Source organism: Chenopodium album, chromosome 3 (assembly GCF_948465745.1).
Source record: "Chenopodium album chromosome 3, dcCheAlbu1.1, whole genome shotgun sequence".
Taxonomy (NCBI): domain Eukaryota; kingdom Viridiplantae; phylum Streptophyta; class Magnoliopsida; order Caryophyllales; family Amaranthaceae; genus Chenopodium; species Chenopodium album.
The window spans coordinates 18,788,512-18,804,967 of NC_137836.1; the positions used below are offsets into that span (position 1 = coordinate 18,788,512).

Genomic DNA, 16,456 nt, shown 5'->3' on the forward strand with positions numbered 1-16,456 from the left:
TGAAAAACCCTAATCTAATGTGTGTATTGAGGATGATGATGATGATTTTGAGCAACCAAGAGAGTGTGAGGATCCTATTGGTGAGCATTTGAGTGATGGTGAAGGAGTTGACAATGAATAGAGTGTTATCAGCTCGGCTCATTAAGGTTCCGAGCCAATCTCAAATTCGTATCGAGCCTTATCAAACCGAGTTTTGACCGAACCGAGCTCAAATAGTTTACGAATAGTCCAGTCTCATTATCACCCCTACTCAAGATCTCTAGTAGCTTACAAGCTAACGAACTAAACTACTAAGGCCAAATAGTGTCATACGACTCATCACCGTTAGCCCGCTACCCGCCTACCCCTGGACCCTAACCCCCAAAAAAAAAAAAAAAAAAAAAAACCACGCTGAACCTAAGCGACAGATTGAATAACGGAAAAAAAAATACAAAGAACAACAACAAAACTTCTCTCTCTTGGATATTTTGAATAACCTGACGGAAAATTGGAACCAGCGCTGCCACCGTCCACCGCACGTCCGGCGTCCCGACGTTCGCACACCCGCACTCCAGGTAAGTTGAATATTGTTTTTCTAGTTTTTAATTTTTTATTCTACACTAGTTGTTGGGTTGATTTTGTGGTTAAACTAGGGCCCTAGACAAGGCATAAAAAGGCATAGTGATGTCTACGAAAGCAGGAGCAGCGCCATCTACATATTCTCCTTCAACCCAAAAGAAGAAACCTCAAAAACCCACCTTCAATCACTCTAATGCCGTTCGTTCTGATGGTCGTGGCTTTTACCAGTGTAGACCTGCTTGTAATTACCCTCTCTTTCCTTTTTCTATTCATCAATTATTTCTACTTTATGTTCAATTTCATGTTTTTGATTTTTGGACCTTGGGTTATTCATCGTATTGCATGTTGTGTTTGTTATTCGTTTTGGGTATGAAGTCATACTTGTTTTCTGTCTTTTCTTGCTAATTACTTCTGGGTTTTTGAAGTGAATTTTGTATAAATTTTCTTTTGCATTAGATTGGAGAATTAGGCAAATTGGCAAAAATGTTGATTGAAATTTACACAGAAAGTTGGTAAAGAATGCCCCCGATTATAAAATTACTCTTTTATTACTTGAATACTCATTGCTCAATGAGATATGTTCATCGTATGTACGAGACTAATTGAACCTTCTGCCCTAAAGAACTTTATCATAAGCGAGGGGAAATTTTGCGAAGAATTACCATTTAAATGATGAGTTTTGGAAACATCTATCATTTGAATTTTTTTTCGAAACAACTACCACAAAAACAAAAAAAGTTTGAGTAGCACTACCTTGACAACTATTTCGGCGAGAATCTCCGGCACTAGGCCCCACGAATTACACTTTCTCTACTAAAATCCACCTGAATTGACGCATGTACTTTAGATTGGATATAAAGATTAATTGCCCTCAAAACCCTCAATTTTAGAAATCCCTAATTTCAATTTTTTTCCCCAAGAACCCTAATTTGAAGATTCAATTGAGAAATTATGTCAATTAAAATGGGTAATGAGACATACATTACCTTGACTTGAGTTCGCCTAACAATTTACCTTCTTCTCTTGCTTGGAATTGAAAACAATCAAGATATTAGGGTTTTAAATTTTTTAAACAAAGGCAAAAGGGGGCAAACGAAGTTTATCAGTTAAATCTAGAGGAGAGAGAAAGAATTTTAGGAGGGAAAGTGTAATTCGTGGGGCCCACTGCCGGAGATTTTTGCTGGAATAATTGTCAAGGTAGTGCTACTCAAACTTTTTTTTTATTTTTGTGGTAGTTGTTTCAATTTTTTTTTTTTAAAAATGGTAGTTGTTTCCAAAATCTGTCATTTAAATGGTAGTTATTCGCAAAATTACCTAAGCTGGGGATAGTGAAGTATGAAATTGACATAGGCCTTCGACATTGTGACTCTGGTTACTTACTCAAATCTTCCTCTTATTTTGCAGACTTGAAGACTGGGGCTGTCAATGCTGCTGGTGGTTCTGCATATGCAGAATTTGGCAACACCAAGGTCATTGTGTCTGTGTAAGTTCTGCATGTAGACAACATTTTCTTTCTAAAATAAGAAACCTCATTATTAGATGTTAGTGTCATCAGTTCCATGTAATCACGTATGTGGTTAAATGTGATTTATGTTTGTTCTCCCCCCCCCGGTAGATTTTTTTTTTGTTACATAGTCTGTAAATTGGTCATCATTGCAATGAAGCGACTGGCCAGATATTCAATTATAAATAACTAGTAATTTACATACTATAAAACTTAAAAAAATGGAACTAAGAAAAATAAATTAGTTCTTGGGTTATGAAGAGTTGTAGTAAATAAATAATAGTTGTTGTAAGACTGGTAATTACGCTTGCATGGATTTCTTTTTCCTAGTTAAGGAGAGTGGGACTGATGATACATTGGTTTGTACAATGTATATTGCTATACTGTTAATCATTAATGGATTTAACTAAATTGGTATGATCATTGGTTTGCAGAAGTTATAATCCTGAAAGCGTAACAGTTTCTGTTGGTCAATACTTGTGTACACTTTTCTGGTTTATACTGCATACTTGCACCAGTCAAGCCTCTGGGTCACCATTAAGGTCTCAGGTCTGTGGATAATGAGCCACAAGGAAATATCCCCAGCCAATAGAACCTCTCCCCAGTCCATGCATTGAGTGGGAGTACTCAGGGTTTGGAGGTGTGGAATCTAAGAACTTCAAGAATCCATAGTAAAAAAAATAATTAGGGAAATTGCTTTTGTTATTGGGACACATAGGAAAGAAAAGTTGACTGGCTACTTGCAAGGAGAAATTAAGGAGAAATTAGATGGCAGTGTTGCCTTATTAAGTGTTGAGGGTTTAGAAACATATGAGAAAGGGTTGGTTTATGTTATTTTAGTAGAATCATTCGAACTGGTCACTGTTGGTAATTAGTGTGTGCAATGTATTCAGGAGCTAAGTGTATCTATGAGTGCTACTGTAAGTTGGATTTTTGGAGCATGATTTGAGATGATGTGGAGTGCTTCTTCTATGAAAGACATTTAAAGTGTTAAAGCCGGCACAGAGAGTATATTAAAGCTGAGAATTTTACTGTATTAGGAGCTGGTGGAAGTTGGTATATATCATTGATGCTAGATGCTACTGATTAAAATTTAGAAGTGGTTTCTATAATGGAGAGGAAAGTGATTATCTTGTTTTTGACTGAAATAATCTTAATTTCTTTGGAAGTGTAGGTGAAGTATTTCTGTTATGGTGACCAACCTCTATTGCTTGGAATGACTTCAGAATCTTTGCATCAACATGTCTAAGAAATAGGTTGCAAAGATGTTGTGGCATATGTTTTCCATGATTGTTTAGTATGGACTAAAATATAGGATCCTTTTAGATATTTAGAAGAGGTAAATTGTAGTACTAAAGTGCAGGCTACAAGTCGAAGGGAGGATGGAGACTTGGAGAGTAATATGGTGAAGAAGTGAAGAAATGAAAATATCAAAGCATAATAGAGTTTTGAATAGTTTGAAAATTGATGTATTAATGAACACCAAGGATTAAAGTTAAATGTAAATGAAGAATCTTTTTGAACAGGAAAGATTGTTTATTCATTTTGGAGAAAGCCAGGATGCTTCAACTGTTAGAGACAGCCCTTCTCTTTACTGGTTTATTCTTGTTGATTAAATGTTTACCAGTTGTGATCTGAGTATATTTGAGCAACATCATTTTGTTCTTTCTATGGCACTTTAGGTTTTCCCACCAGTAGCAGGTAGGAAGCTAAAAAAATTGGCTAGCATCTTGGCTTTCTAGCTTCAACAATTAGCTTTAAAAAAATATGCATATTTCCACTTACAATATTATGAATGTGAAAGTTTTACGCTTAATTTGATACTTAATCTGATAAGGTTTATTTTTTTTATGGAACTCCCCCCCCCCCCCCCCCCCCCCCCCCCCCCCCCTTTTTTTTTTTTCCTTAGAACATTATATCTTTGCCATTAAAGATTTCATATAGCTGACTTTTGCCAGTGTTATGGGTTGGCTTGGCTTTGCTTCATATACATTATACTATTATAGTGTTACGTGATATTTATAACCTTTACAAATTATCATAGCTACATTGTCATCATCTGTGATTACAAATTTGTTATAATGTCTAACCTTATGTATACTGTCAATGATGTAACCTATGCTTTTGATCGATACTGTTGATCTTTTTTTTTTCTTGTTAGTACCGAGTTCTGGACAATGAAAGACCTAGCCTGCTTTTCTATATTTCTTTTTTTTGACTTGAAAAGTGTGCATCTGAGGTGTACATGTGGTTAGGGACTAACGTGCAGGAAGCTACAAGTTTGATTGAATGATTGGTTCACTATATGAGTTATAATTGATTGTGGTTTAAGTTATCCTTTTGGTTAGCTTAGTGTTTGTTCTTGTTGGACAGAATTGTATTATAGCCTTATAAGCCCCTAGAGGGTTGTAACCTTCTTGCAGGTGGGTCTGAACAAGCAGTTTAGGCCATAAGGTTGTCTGATATTTAGAAAAAGGAAATTTCTTCTCTGGAATTTGGGATGCAGCATTCAAATCTGCTTTTGAAGAGTTTTTGAGTTACCCTGAAAATAGGCTAATTTCTTTCAAGTGCTTGACATCAAAGTTGCAGGAAATTGACTTTCATATATTTGGAGCCATCTTCTGCTAGGAATTAGCATGGTTTCTGACCAGATTACAGCTCTAAATATGGAAGAAATTAGGGAAGAACAATGATGACTATATTGATAACAGGCGAATTACACTAATAGAAGGATAATTCCACTTTTGAGAGGTGGATTCTCTCCTAATATGAGCTTTCGAGAGGCTCACTCTCTCCCAATGACATAACCTCAACAATATTCAACATGATGATTATTCCTCCTAATGAGGTCTATTTATAGAAAAAGTCTCACAATTAACTCTAACTTATTCCTCAAGACACTACTAATAGGCTATGACTAATGTGCCCCTCCCTCACATACTGATTCCTTGCAATACCCGCCGCCCAAACATTCACCTTGTCCTCAAGGTGGTTTATAATCAGAACTGGATTCCCGGCCTCTGACTCAGCTCTTAAATAAGACAAAGGCGAGAGAAAACTGCACTAAGAATTCCTGATCATTGTTGAAAATTCGTGCTCCCTCCTGAGAACCTTCTATGGCAGGAAAATCTGAATACTTTATCAGCATGTCATGAGAGCAGAGCATTGAATTTTGGGTAGAGTTGGTCTTCGTGGACTTGGGATTTGTTGGCTGTGGGAAGGGGAAATTGCAATGTACAATTTGGGTGATGAATTTGGGTTTTAAAACTGATGTTGGATGGATGGGCCTAAATTTACCAAACCCAACATCGGAAGACTTTAATTTGTAAGTCACTCCAAAAGATGATAGGTTGGGCTTTAAATGAGTAAGCCCATTCATTCTCAGAAACCCACTATGGCGATCTATTCTGTCTGAAGCACGTGAGAGCTGGCTGATAAATTTTGCAATATCTTCAGGGTGTATTACTATAATACCCTTACTAGAACTTTTCATTTTTGACTTCCTCTCCAAGCCAACAAAAGATCCACTCAAGCTTTTCCCATAATCTTCTCTTTCTAATGATTTCTGGAAACCACCAAGCAACCAACCTTGAAGTTTTCCACCAGCGAATCCGCCGCTCACAAAGGGCCTTCTACCGACCAAGCCACCTCTGGCCAGAACACCACCGCCGGAAAACCTGCCAGAGAAATCACCATTCCTCACCCCACTACTCGAAACAACGTTCATACTTTCTGTCCCACACTCACTGCTCCAACAACCTACCACACCACCTGTCTCGCCGGTATAAAAACCAGGGCCACCACCAGACCCGCTTCCTCCAGCACCACCTCTCTCAAACACTCCTCCTAGCGATTTCCTTTCGAGACAATTACATTTCTCACTCGATCTATTGCCGGCGACACCCCCTTGAGCACTGCCATTCCGTCCTCCAAATCTTCCGGTGGCGAAACCATCTTCACCACCGCTGAGACCTCCTGGTAAAACACTCAAAAATTTTCCAGATCCATTTGTCTCAGCACCACTAGACCAAGCTTCTGGACTTATAAGTCCACCGCCTGAGTGCTCCACCATCGCGCCATTGGAGAAGGTGCGAACCACGGAGTAAAAGTACCGGTTAGATCTGGAAATTTCCAGTACCTCTACCTTCTTGTCCTCCTGTGATGGAGGTTCCTCCTCGCCACATGACCACTCGGAGCTTAACTCACCAACCTGATGTTCATCTTCCTCGAAGTCTTCGTAAAGTACTCCTGACCCTAATTTGATTCGAGAAATTGCATCCTCAAAAATCTTCTCTATGTTGTGGCACAATCGATCTGTAATTTCATCAATTTTTGCCTCGAGCTTTGACTGTGAGAACACATCAGAGAACTCCATGTTCGCCGGACTTCCAGCAAGGAACTGCTCTGATACCATTTGCTAGGAATTAGCATGGTTTCTAACCAGATTACAGCTCTAAATATGGAAGAAATTAGGGAAGAACAATGATGACTATATTGATAATAGGCGAATTACACTAATAGAAGGATAATTCCACTTTTGAGAGGTGGATTCTCTCCTAATATGAGCTTTCGAGAGGCTCACTCTCTCCCAATGACATAACCTCAACAATATTCAACATGATGATTATTCCTCCTAATGAGGTCTATTTATAGAAAAAGTCTCACAATTAACTCTAACTTATTCCTCAAGACACTACTAATAGGCTATGACTAATCTGCCCCTCCCTCACATACTGATTCCTTGCATCTTCATCTGTAATATTACAAGTGGCATGCTTATCTTTGGCTTAGAGAATAAAAAGAGACAATGCTGAAGGATTTGATCAACCAATACTTTGACCTCTCTACAGAAACCATTGTCAGCCTTGCTAGACTAGATGTCTTCATTTTAGCACATTTCTTGTGGATATCACCCTTATATCAGTTCCATTGCAAATAGTCATTCTTGCTGTGATAAAGTTAAAAAAAAAAATTTAGTGTCCAAACTGGGAAAATTCTTTCTAGCCATGAACCAAACACGTCCAATTGAAACCTGAGTTTCTACCTCTATCATGGTGACCTACCTATCGATCTAAAAATTTTATCATCTTCCCAGTTGTTTGGAATTATAGCTGGAGTTGATAACTTGATACCAATGCTTTGAGCTCCATTTTAAGACACTATGCTGCCTCTCTTGCTTCCTATATTGCATATTTTATCCAGTGAAAATCCATTTGATGAAGTCTTGCTCAATTTTATCTATTTTCCTTGCTATGTTAATTGACTACTATCATTTAGTATATAGGCAAACTGGAATTTGATTGAGCTGGGTTCACCCCCTTTTCACATTTAAATTTCTGTGCTGCAAGTTCCTCTCAGAAATTTGGTAATTGAATTGAACCATGTTAGTTTGATTGGAATTTGTTACTTGTAATCCTATGTTCGCATGGTAAACTTTCTACCTTGTTATCCATTTGTATTATTGGACACATCTCCAGTAGGGAATTGTGGTTTCCCAGATATAGCCAGAAAAGTTTGAAACGAGAACTGTGGCAACAAGGCCAACAACATTCCAGTGTCCTTCCAATGTTACAGCTTATGAGTTTGAGCTGTTGCATAGACTGCTTCTGAAATCTGAATAACCTGTTGAAAACTTTAACAAATAGTAAGCATATTGTTATTGGTTCGTAAAATTAACATAAATTTCGTTGCTGTACTAGTATTTAGTAGTGGTAGATGGCATAGATTTTGTAGCAACAGTGGTTGGAAGTGCTTTATCTTGTATTTTAATCACAGGATTCTCTGTTGGTAACTGCAGTTAATTGATTTTACTTTGGTGTTATTGTTGTCGGAAATTCCATGAGCATTGGCTACTTAAATGGTTCAAGTATTCTTTCTTGAAATCCAACCAGAGAGTTTTGTGATTTCTTCAGCAAGTCCTTTTACTTTCGTACGCAGGTTTTTTATTTTAATTTCAGACCATTAGTGTCTGTGAACTGTAAGCCTTTGTAGCATACATTTGTTTATGTATTATATATTTGGTGGGTAACAATTTCATGCATTTTTGTTACTTCAGATTTGGACCAAGAGAAAGTAAGAAGGCAATGATGTACAGTAATGTTGGCCGGCTAAATTGCAGTGTCAGCTATACACCTTTTGCTACCCAAATTCGTGGACAGGTACATAATTTTCTTAAGCACCAAATAGGTGATCTTTTCTCTTTGTGCTATGTTGTATTGCTCATGAAGTTTTTCTGCATAATGTATGTGCAATTACTCTTTTTAGGGCTCTGAACACAAAGAGTTTTCCTCAGTGCTCCATAAAGCTTTAGAGGGTGCAATATTACTGGAATCATTCCCCAAGACAACCGTTGATGTCTTTGCATTAGTAATGGAATCTGGTGGAAGTAAGTTGCCTGCACATATAATATAAGTTTCTGGATATATGGTAAAAAGCTCAATGTTAACTGAAATGCAATGACAATAAATGATTTTTGGAATGATGGATCTTTTCAGCTAAAATTGTCATTAACTCTTTTTAGCCGTGCTCTGCAGTTCTGTTTTGATTGTAAGATAGAAGTTTACATAAATCTAGTTCCAGTTACCTTTGGTGATTGTCATATACTCATATGCTGTTTCGGTAGGTGTGGAAAGAGTCAACTCAGTTTCTGTAACAACACTAGGGCATAATTAGATATTTTAAGATACCTATTCTAAATTGGAGTGATGGGGAGAGGATTGAAAGGAACACAATTGTTCCAATGTGTGTTACTCCCTTCGTTTTCTTTTAAATGCATCTGATGTGCGGAGTTTAGGAGAGTAATCTAATACTGTGAGTGGGTAAACAATTTATTACAGTAAAAGTAAGATGGGGGGACCATGAAAGAAAAAGTATGTGAGAGAGTAGATATTTTTATTATTTAAGTGGGGACCATGGGAGAGAGAAATGATAAAATAAATTAAGTGGGGTTTATAGTAAGAGAAAGAAATGATAAAATATAGTATAAAATTACCAAATATAGAACTGATGCATTTAAAAAAAAAAACACCCATAAACAGAAAGTGATGGAGGGAGTAAATCATTTTAAACCCTAATTTGATTGATGTGGATCCTAATATTAAAAGTTGAAACTAATCAAACTCTCACTTCTGATATTTTAATTAGGGTTTTGACTTCTTAAACTACCCCTAATCTAAATAATCAAGTAGTTATCCTGATTCACCCTCAAAATTATTATTAAAGGTTTGTGTATCACTTTTGAAACACAGTAAATTCCACAAAGGAAAATCTGAAGTTATCTGCAAAAACTGAAAATAAAAAGTAATACAATGACCCTTTATATAAGGGTCATTTGGCTAACATAAACCTGAATATAATCAAAATCTTAAATCTTTATTATTTTAAGTTATCTCACAGCCATACCAGTGATGGGCTGGGAAAATGTCACAACTCACAAGGAATTCCGGACATAGGGATTTCCCGACTCTAGCAACCTGTTTTGCTTCATTAGGATAGTTCTATTAGGATCACCGAAAGGGCAATATTGTTTTGATTTGTGTGTCTTTGATGGTTCTCTCCTTACCCTTCCACCCTCTTATATCTACATTCTTTCTTTCTATAAATTTCTCTACCTATGTCAGTTGATTGATCCTTCCAACCAACCTTTTGCTGTTGGGTTCCTTTACCCAGATAATAAATGGGTAATTAACTACCTCTACAATCCTCGAGTACCTGGTTGTGACTTGTCCTGCAGCCATGCTCTATACCTCTTTGTACTATTGTCCCCACCATCTGGTCCATAATGCCATAGCCCTTCCGCTGACCCCTTCACTGCCTGTGCTACCTCTCCCTTGTAGCTGCAACTACTTTACTATACCTGGATCTTTACTAGTATCACTGTTGCTGGTCTGTCACTTTTGATAATGGTTTGATGGCAAACTCCACTATCACAAATTTTTACTCTGGGGATTATGTTGGTGGTAGAAATCAGAAACTTTGACAACATATTATAGATCTAAACAGGATATCATTACCAAATTAGTTGATTACTCTCCCCACATCTACCTTATAAATCTTGTAATAAATCTACAATGGGGAAACCTTTTAGTTGATGGAAATGGGTGAGGGGGGAAGGAGGATGTTGGTGGTTGGTGGGGGAGGCCTTCAGAATTTCCTAACTAATCAACTTATGTGATTATATAATCCCAAACCTTAATCTTCCTGTTTTTCTCTTATCCTTCTGTGAACTCAATGGTCTAGCTAGAAAAATATTCTAATCTTGGGAGCAAAAGTTTGTTCCTTTAAAGATTGCTATCCAAACATTTCCTTTTTTCATTGGTAGTTTCTGGAGGTAGACTTTATGAAAAAAAAAAAAAAAGGCTTCCTTAATATTTTATACTTCTGATTTTTAGGTGAGAAATGGAGAGGGGGGGGGGGGATTTGGTTGGAATATATGCTTTGATTTTGAATGATTTAGTAACACATTTACTGTTTTTTTTTTTTTTTTTTTTTTTTGAATAGTAAAAATATTTCATTAATTAAAAGTCATACGACATCTACAATAGAGATTCGACGTTAACCAATACATAAGATATTGAATCAAATAGAATTTTCCTTCATAAAAACTACGATCGCCGAGTAGATCTTGCACCGCGGAGCATCTCCCGCTTATATCGCTGAAAATTACAGCCTTGTTGGAGAGACAATCTAACGATCCTTTGTAGCCGTGAGGATGTTTTCCTTCTGATTCATCTGTTCGTATTCGAAAACTTGATAACTTTTTCACCAACGAAATAATTTCACGACATTCCATTAGATCTGCTACCATGGATTCAAAACTAAGAAATTTCTCCCTCGAAAAGAGGAGATAAACCTTGTCTTTCGAAGGAGGTCGAAAAACCCTTGTCTTTCGAAGGAGATCGGAAACCCTTTCTTTCGAGGGAGAAAAGTTCCTCCCAAAAGGAGGAAGCATTATTATAAACCTAAAAAAAACAATAAAGAAACAAGAATTGGGGCTTTCCACCGATTAAAATCGATGGAAGCCCCTTCAAAATTCAACAATGGAGGCTAGGGTTTTGGAGAGAGAAAGGAGGAGAGAGAGGAGAGAGTAGGTCTATAGTTGTACCATTTTTTTTTATCTATACACATTTACTGTTTACTGCCAACATAAAAGAGAGATTAATTTATGCGTCATTTTACATTACATATTTCGCGTTTGCCCCTTGTTTAGCTTTCATGAACATGTCTCCAGGTGATCTCCCGGTTATCATATCATGTGCCAGTCTTGCTCTAGCTGATGCGGGGATCATGATGTATGATATGGTTGCTGCAGTTTCTCTGGTATGCTTCTCTACCAAAAATAATTTCCTCACTGACTTGCCTTTTGGAATGCAAGAAGAATAATATTGGCCTCTATGTTGTAATCCATTTCCTGCTATCTGTCTATCATCTTTTATATATATGCTCAAAATTTCTAAATTTAGGAATGAAACTCAATCACTAATTGAATCCATTAATATGGATTTAATGACCAAACCTTTGTTGTGCATTGTCATCTCTGCTTTTGTTGTGTATTGACATCCTGTTTGTTTTTCTTCTTAATACAGCCCTAGCTAGCCTAATCCATCCAAATGATGTCATTGTGGTTGATCGGCCTCACAAGTATTTCTACCTTGTTGAACACTAAATCCGGGTTTGCCAAAATCCTTCTGATAGCTTTTGAAAAGTTTAGAAATCCACAATTTCCAATTCCATATCCATCTCTATTTCATGCATGCCTTGGCGATTGTTCTGTGCTCATCTAACTAACAATCTGGAATTACATGGAAAAAAAAAAAAAAAATCTTTATACAGACAATCTGATGACCATCTGCTAAACCACCCGTTTTTGTTTTTTTTTTTTTTTTTTTTTTTTTTTTTTTTTTGAAAAAGACCTTAAAGTCATTGGAAATTCAAAAAGAAACTCCCACGGTCCCCTATTGTGTTCTATGGCCCATTTCTCGTAATGTCCAGATCAAACTTTTCCATACAAGAATTCAAGAAATTATGAATAGAAATGAACCTAATACATTAAAGTCAAATCTCAAGAAAATTTTCACATTTATAAGCATAATCAGGCAAGGATATGGTAATCTAAGAACGTCTCTTGCAATTTGGATTTTCCAGATTTTTGTTATAGTTGAGGACTTGAGATATTAGCTATGTTATTCGGACTAGGCTTGCATTGTCCTACATTAGTATGTGTCCAAGTATCAGGCACAACCTTTTATGAAAATTTTGCTTGGTTTTGGTCCAATCACAAATTGTATAACTATCATACATTCATACCCACATCTGATTATTGTCTGAGTCGGGTACTTGAGTTAAAGTAACTAAATAAGTAGTCAGCATTCCGTAGGATCAAGAGTAAGGGTTTCATCAAGTACAACTTCCTACTCCTTGTGTGTTATGCCTTCATAACTCACACGGGATGTACGTTTTGTGTTCCAAAGGTGAAAATAAATTTATCCTCAATTGCAGTATGCAAATGGGAGTCAATTTTCTGAGGATGATAGAGTTTGGCTATAGTAGTTGTTTGACATTGATGAACTCAGGTATTAGATTTAAACTTGCTATTGGATTTTATAAGTAGGGGCTTTGGGCTTACCCATTCATGTTGGGATCCCTGGGTAGAGATTTTGGAGGTCTGTGGGCGCTATGCATATAAATGTTTTGACGTGGTGAGTGGAATAACTACTGTGTGTGCTCTAAGTTACCATTTGTTGATGAGGCTTGTCGATGGTAGCAATCATATATGATTGTGTCTGGGAGCATAAATATGTATTATGAACTGCTGAAATATTAGGTGAGCTTGAAAGATTTGAGACAACAAGACAATGCCTTATGATTTTGGTAGATTCTCCAATGGAACTTTTTTGCCTCAACTTTGATAACACAGACAGATGTCAAAGAGTGGCGTGTGATAACTGTGGTCTTTGCAGTCGAATCACGAGAAGAGCTAAAATTACTGTAAGAACAGAATAAATGTTTTTGTAAACTTCTCTAGTATGGTTGTGATTTAATTATTTCAATTTCTTTGTCCTCTTATCTCTAGTGGTTTTCGGGATTATTGTGCTAGCACATAAAGAAAATGTTCCTGTTGCTTAAATGCCAACTATATTGGTTTTCTTCTGTCCAGCTGGTGTAGGAATTTGAGTTTGTCCTCAATTAGATATTGTGCCTCTGCTGGTCAATGCTATTTATTTTCAATGATATTTCTTCATCTATATGAGGTAATGGCACAGGAAAGACTGTAAGGGCTAGGAAACCTCAGCAACAAAGAGGGACTCAACCTTCTAGGTTTGTACTACTTCCTAGGTCTCTGAGGTACTTAATGCGACTGAGAGAAAATTTGCAGTTGCTTTGATTAACTTTCTAGTTACCCTGCTTGCATTTAAGGGGTGAGACTGGTTCTATTTAATTTTCCCTCGCACAGATCACACAATTAGACAGATATGTTGTGCCCATGAGGTATTTCATTGATTAAATGTTTTGACATCACTTGGCAGATTTTGTATAGTTTGAGAAGCTATGTTAGGAAGGTCTTAAAGTGAAGTTCTTTATGCATAGTCAGATTCTTTATAATCTCTCTGTCAGCAATGCTTTCGGGCGCACATTTAGGTGAAGTTCTATTATGCGCCACCTGCCTTTGATGGAGGGTAAAAAAATTTAAGTGCTAGCTTTATTGTTTTGGATGGGGGATATGTTCCTGCCATATCTCAAAGGAGCTCACATACCCATGTTCATTTTATTCCAAGCTCTTTGTAAAGTCCTGCTGCTCCTTCAACTAGTAATAAAACTCTTAACTGATTCCCAAATGCAATAGCACCTCCAATTTTGATTAGAGTTGTTTGCCTTGAATCAATGTAATATCAAAATCAAGTTAAAAAAAATGAATGAACAGAATAATGCCTCACTTAACATGATACACCAAGGCACCACAATTGATAAATCACATTATTATGATTGAACGAAATCAATTTACAGAGAATCAAAGAACAAGCAATTATTGCAAAGACAAAAAAGTTGCTAAGTCAGAGAAACTCAACTAAGCAATTTACCGAATTTTGCGAAGAAGTAACTTTTGCCTCTCCAAGTTTTTGATTCTCTTGGATTAGTAGTATTGGTGGATTTGGGAATTATAACGTTTTGCACAATCTGCAGAAAATGAGTTGTATTATGTGAAATTTAGGTTTCCTCAAGTATTCTTATGATATTATCTCACTTTTGTAGTCATCTCTTGGGCCAAATCTCATCATTGATCCTCTTCTAGATGAGGAACGCTGCCAAGATGGAAGCTTAATGTTTACCTACATGCCTTCTCGTTCTGAGGTCACACAGTTGGCTATTACTGGAGAATGGACAACCCCAAAGATTCATGAGGTAAAACAGAGTTTTATTTTTGGGATATCGTCTTTCCATTTGTGTATATTGATGTCTCATTACTGAATCTATATCTGTTGCCTTGTAAATTTTTGGACGTACTGTCAGTGGTAAGCTTGAATCAAACCAGATCATTAGCCTGAGACTTGACCTTTCCTGTTAGCTGTTCCCTCTAATTCTCATGTTTTGTCCGTTTATCATCTGTTTTTACTGTATGAATTAACTGCTCTTCATAACTTATAAAGCACTTGGAAGCGATTCTATGAAGTTTGAGTTGCTACATATCTGATACTGCCAGTAGTTGAGCAATACCAGTAATTACTGTGTTGGCTGTTCTCACTAATTGTCTGTTCAGGTTGTTTCAAGTATGCTGTTAGTGTAGTGAAATGTTAATTTACGAAGTCCTAATTTTTCAAATTTGAACCAGGGAATGGAGCTCTGTGTAGATGCCTCTAAGAAGCTTGCTGATATCATGAAATCGTGCCTGAAAGAAGCCGATTCTCCTTCGAATGAGTAATTTGAACCATTTGCATGTTATCACCCCCCCCCCCCTTCGAATGAGTAATTTGAACCATTTGCATGTTATCACCCCTCACCCCCCCCCCCCCCCCCCCCAATCATTTTTCTGCTAAAAAAACTTTCTTTTCCATTCAGATATTTCTTCTACCCAAACCATGAACTGTTTTTTTTTTTTTTCGTCTTGATGGTAGGAATTTCACTGTAGGATTTTCCCCAATTTTGTCATACTATCTATTCCTCTATATATACCATACTTTCAACTGGTTTATTTTTAAGGAAAAATTGACATTTACTACCGGCCAAAGCACTATGTATAAGATTTACTACCCATTTAAAAAAATATTTTATATTACTACCACCCAAAATCACATAATTAAAGGTTCTGTTAAGTTTATTTAAAAAAAAAAAAGATTTTTCAAAAAAAAAATAACCCAGCCACTAGGGGTGTTCATAACCGGGTACCCGGGATTTCGGGTACCCGAAAGTGCGGGTAGTTATTTGGTCGGCCCATTACCCGACCCGGTAATAGCGGGTAAGAAATTTTAATATTTATGCTTTTTAAAAAAAAAATAAATAAAATCTTACATTATAAACCTATTGTTTTCCCTTTCAAAAAAAACAAAAAAAAAAAATAACATACTGCTTTTATGTATAAAAACTTGTTTTAAACTTTTAATTATACAAAAAAAAAAAAAAATTAAAAACCTACTGTGTTTATTTTACAGAAAAGCTGTTGTTATCATTTAACAAAAAAAAAAAAAAAAAACAAACAAACATAATGCAATTCTTTTATACTTGTTAAAGCACAAAATGCTCAGAGTCTCACATAGCTCAAAACAAATTCAGATTCAAAGTGTTTCCACAAAAATTAAAAAAAAAAATAAAAAAAATCAGATTCAAAGTGCAGATCGAATGCAAACCACAGTTAAGAGTTCAAACTTCAAAGTGTCTACAATCTAGTATCTACTTGTCTAGAGAGCACTACAGTAACAGAGAGTTAGAAAGTTTAGAGCACTACATCAAGCAACAAAATTACAATGTCTCCAAGCCACCTTCGCCTCTTCCACGACCACCTCCTCTCGGCTTCATTATTTTACCACGCGCACCCATTCCTCGCCGATCGCCGCCGTCGCCTCATCCCAAACCACCACTAAAACCGTCGAATCTACCCAGTAAGTGAGTAAAGTCACCCTTGGCTTTGTCATAAAATAAATAGAACAATGAATTGGAGATTTGGAGGAATGAATTGAGGGGAAATGGGATTTAATTACAAATCAAATGAGTATTTGAGAGGAGAGAGAACAGAGAAGAAAGAAGAGAGCTCAGTAAGTGAGTAAAGTAACCCTAAAGGAGAAGAGGGAAGACTGGAAGAGAGTAAAGTGCAGCCAAGAAAAAAATTAAAAAAAAAAATTCGGGTATTTAACGGGTACCCGCTACAGTTAGAGGGCGGCCCATTATCCGACCCGCAAATCCAGC

The 16,456-nt window shown here is 36.7% G+C and overlaps 1 protein-coding gene across 1 annotated transcript; it reads left to right on the plus strand.

Moving 5' to 3' along the window:
- The first annotated feature begins 383 nt into the window (after positions 1 to 383).
- Positions 384 to 15,272, plus strand: LOC145612325 (exosome complex component RRP41-like). The gene is made up of 8 exons (XM_081667695.1): positions 384 to 554; positions 633 to 799; positions 1,963 to 2,041; positions 8,118 to 8,220; positions 8,327 to 8,447; positions 11,292 to 11,380; positions 14,312 to 14,461; positions 14,889 to 15,272. Exons 2-8 carry the CDS (start codon positions 664 to 666, stop codon positions 14,976 to 14,978), a joined length of 768 nt encoding a protein of 255 aa, XP_081523821.1. The 5' UTR covers positions 384 to 554; positions 633 to 663; the 3' UTR covers positions 14,979 to 15,272.
- The last annotated feature ends 1,184 nt before the right edge of the window (positions 15,273 to 16,456 follow it).

Coding starts and splice junctions, on each gene's coding strand:
- LOC145612325 (XM_081667695.1), top strand. CDS start 664: ATGTCTACGAAAGCAGGAGCAGCGCCATCTACATATTCTCCTTCAACC. Junction 8,221..8,326: donor CTACCCAAATTCGTGGACAG/GTACATAATTTT, acceptor TACTCTTTTTAG/GGCTCTGAACACAAAGAGTT. Junction 8,448..11,291: donor AGTAATGGAATCTGGTGGAA/GTAAGTTGCCTG, acceptor ACATGTCTCCAG/GTGATCTCCCGGTTATCATA.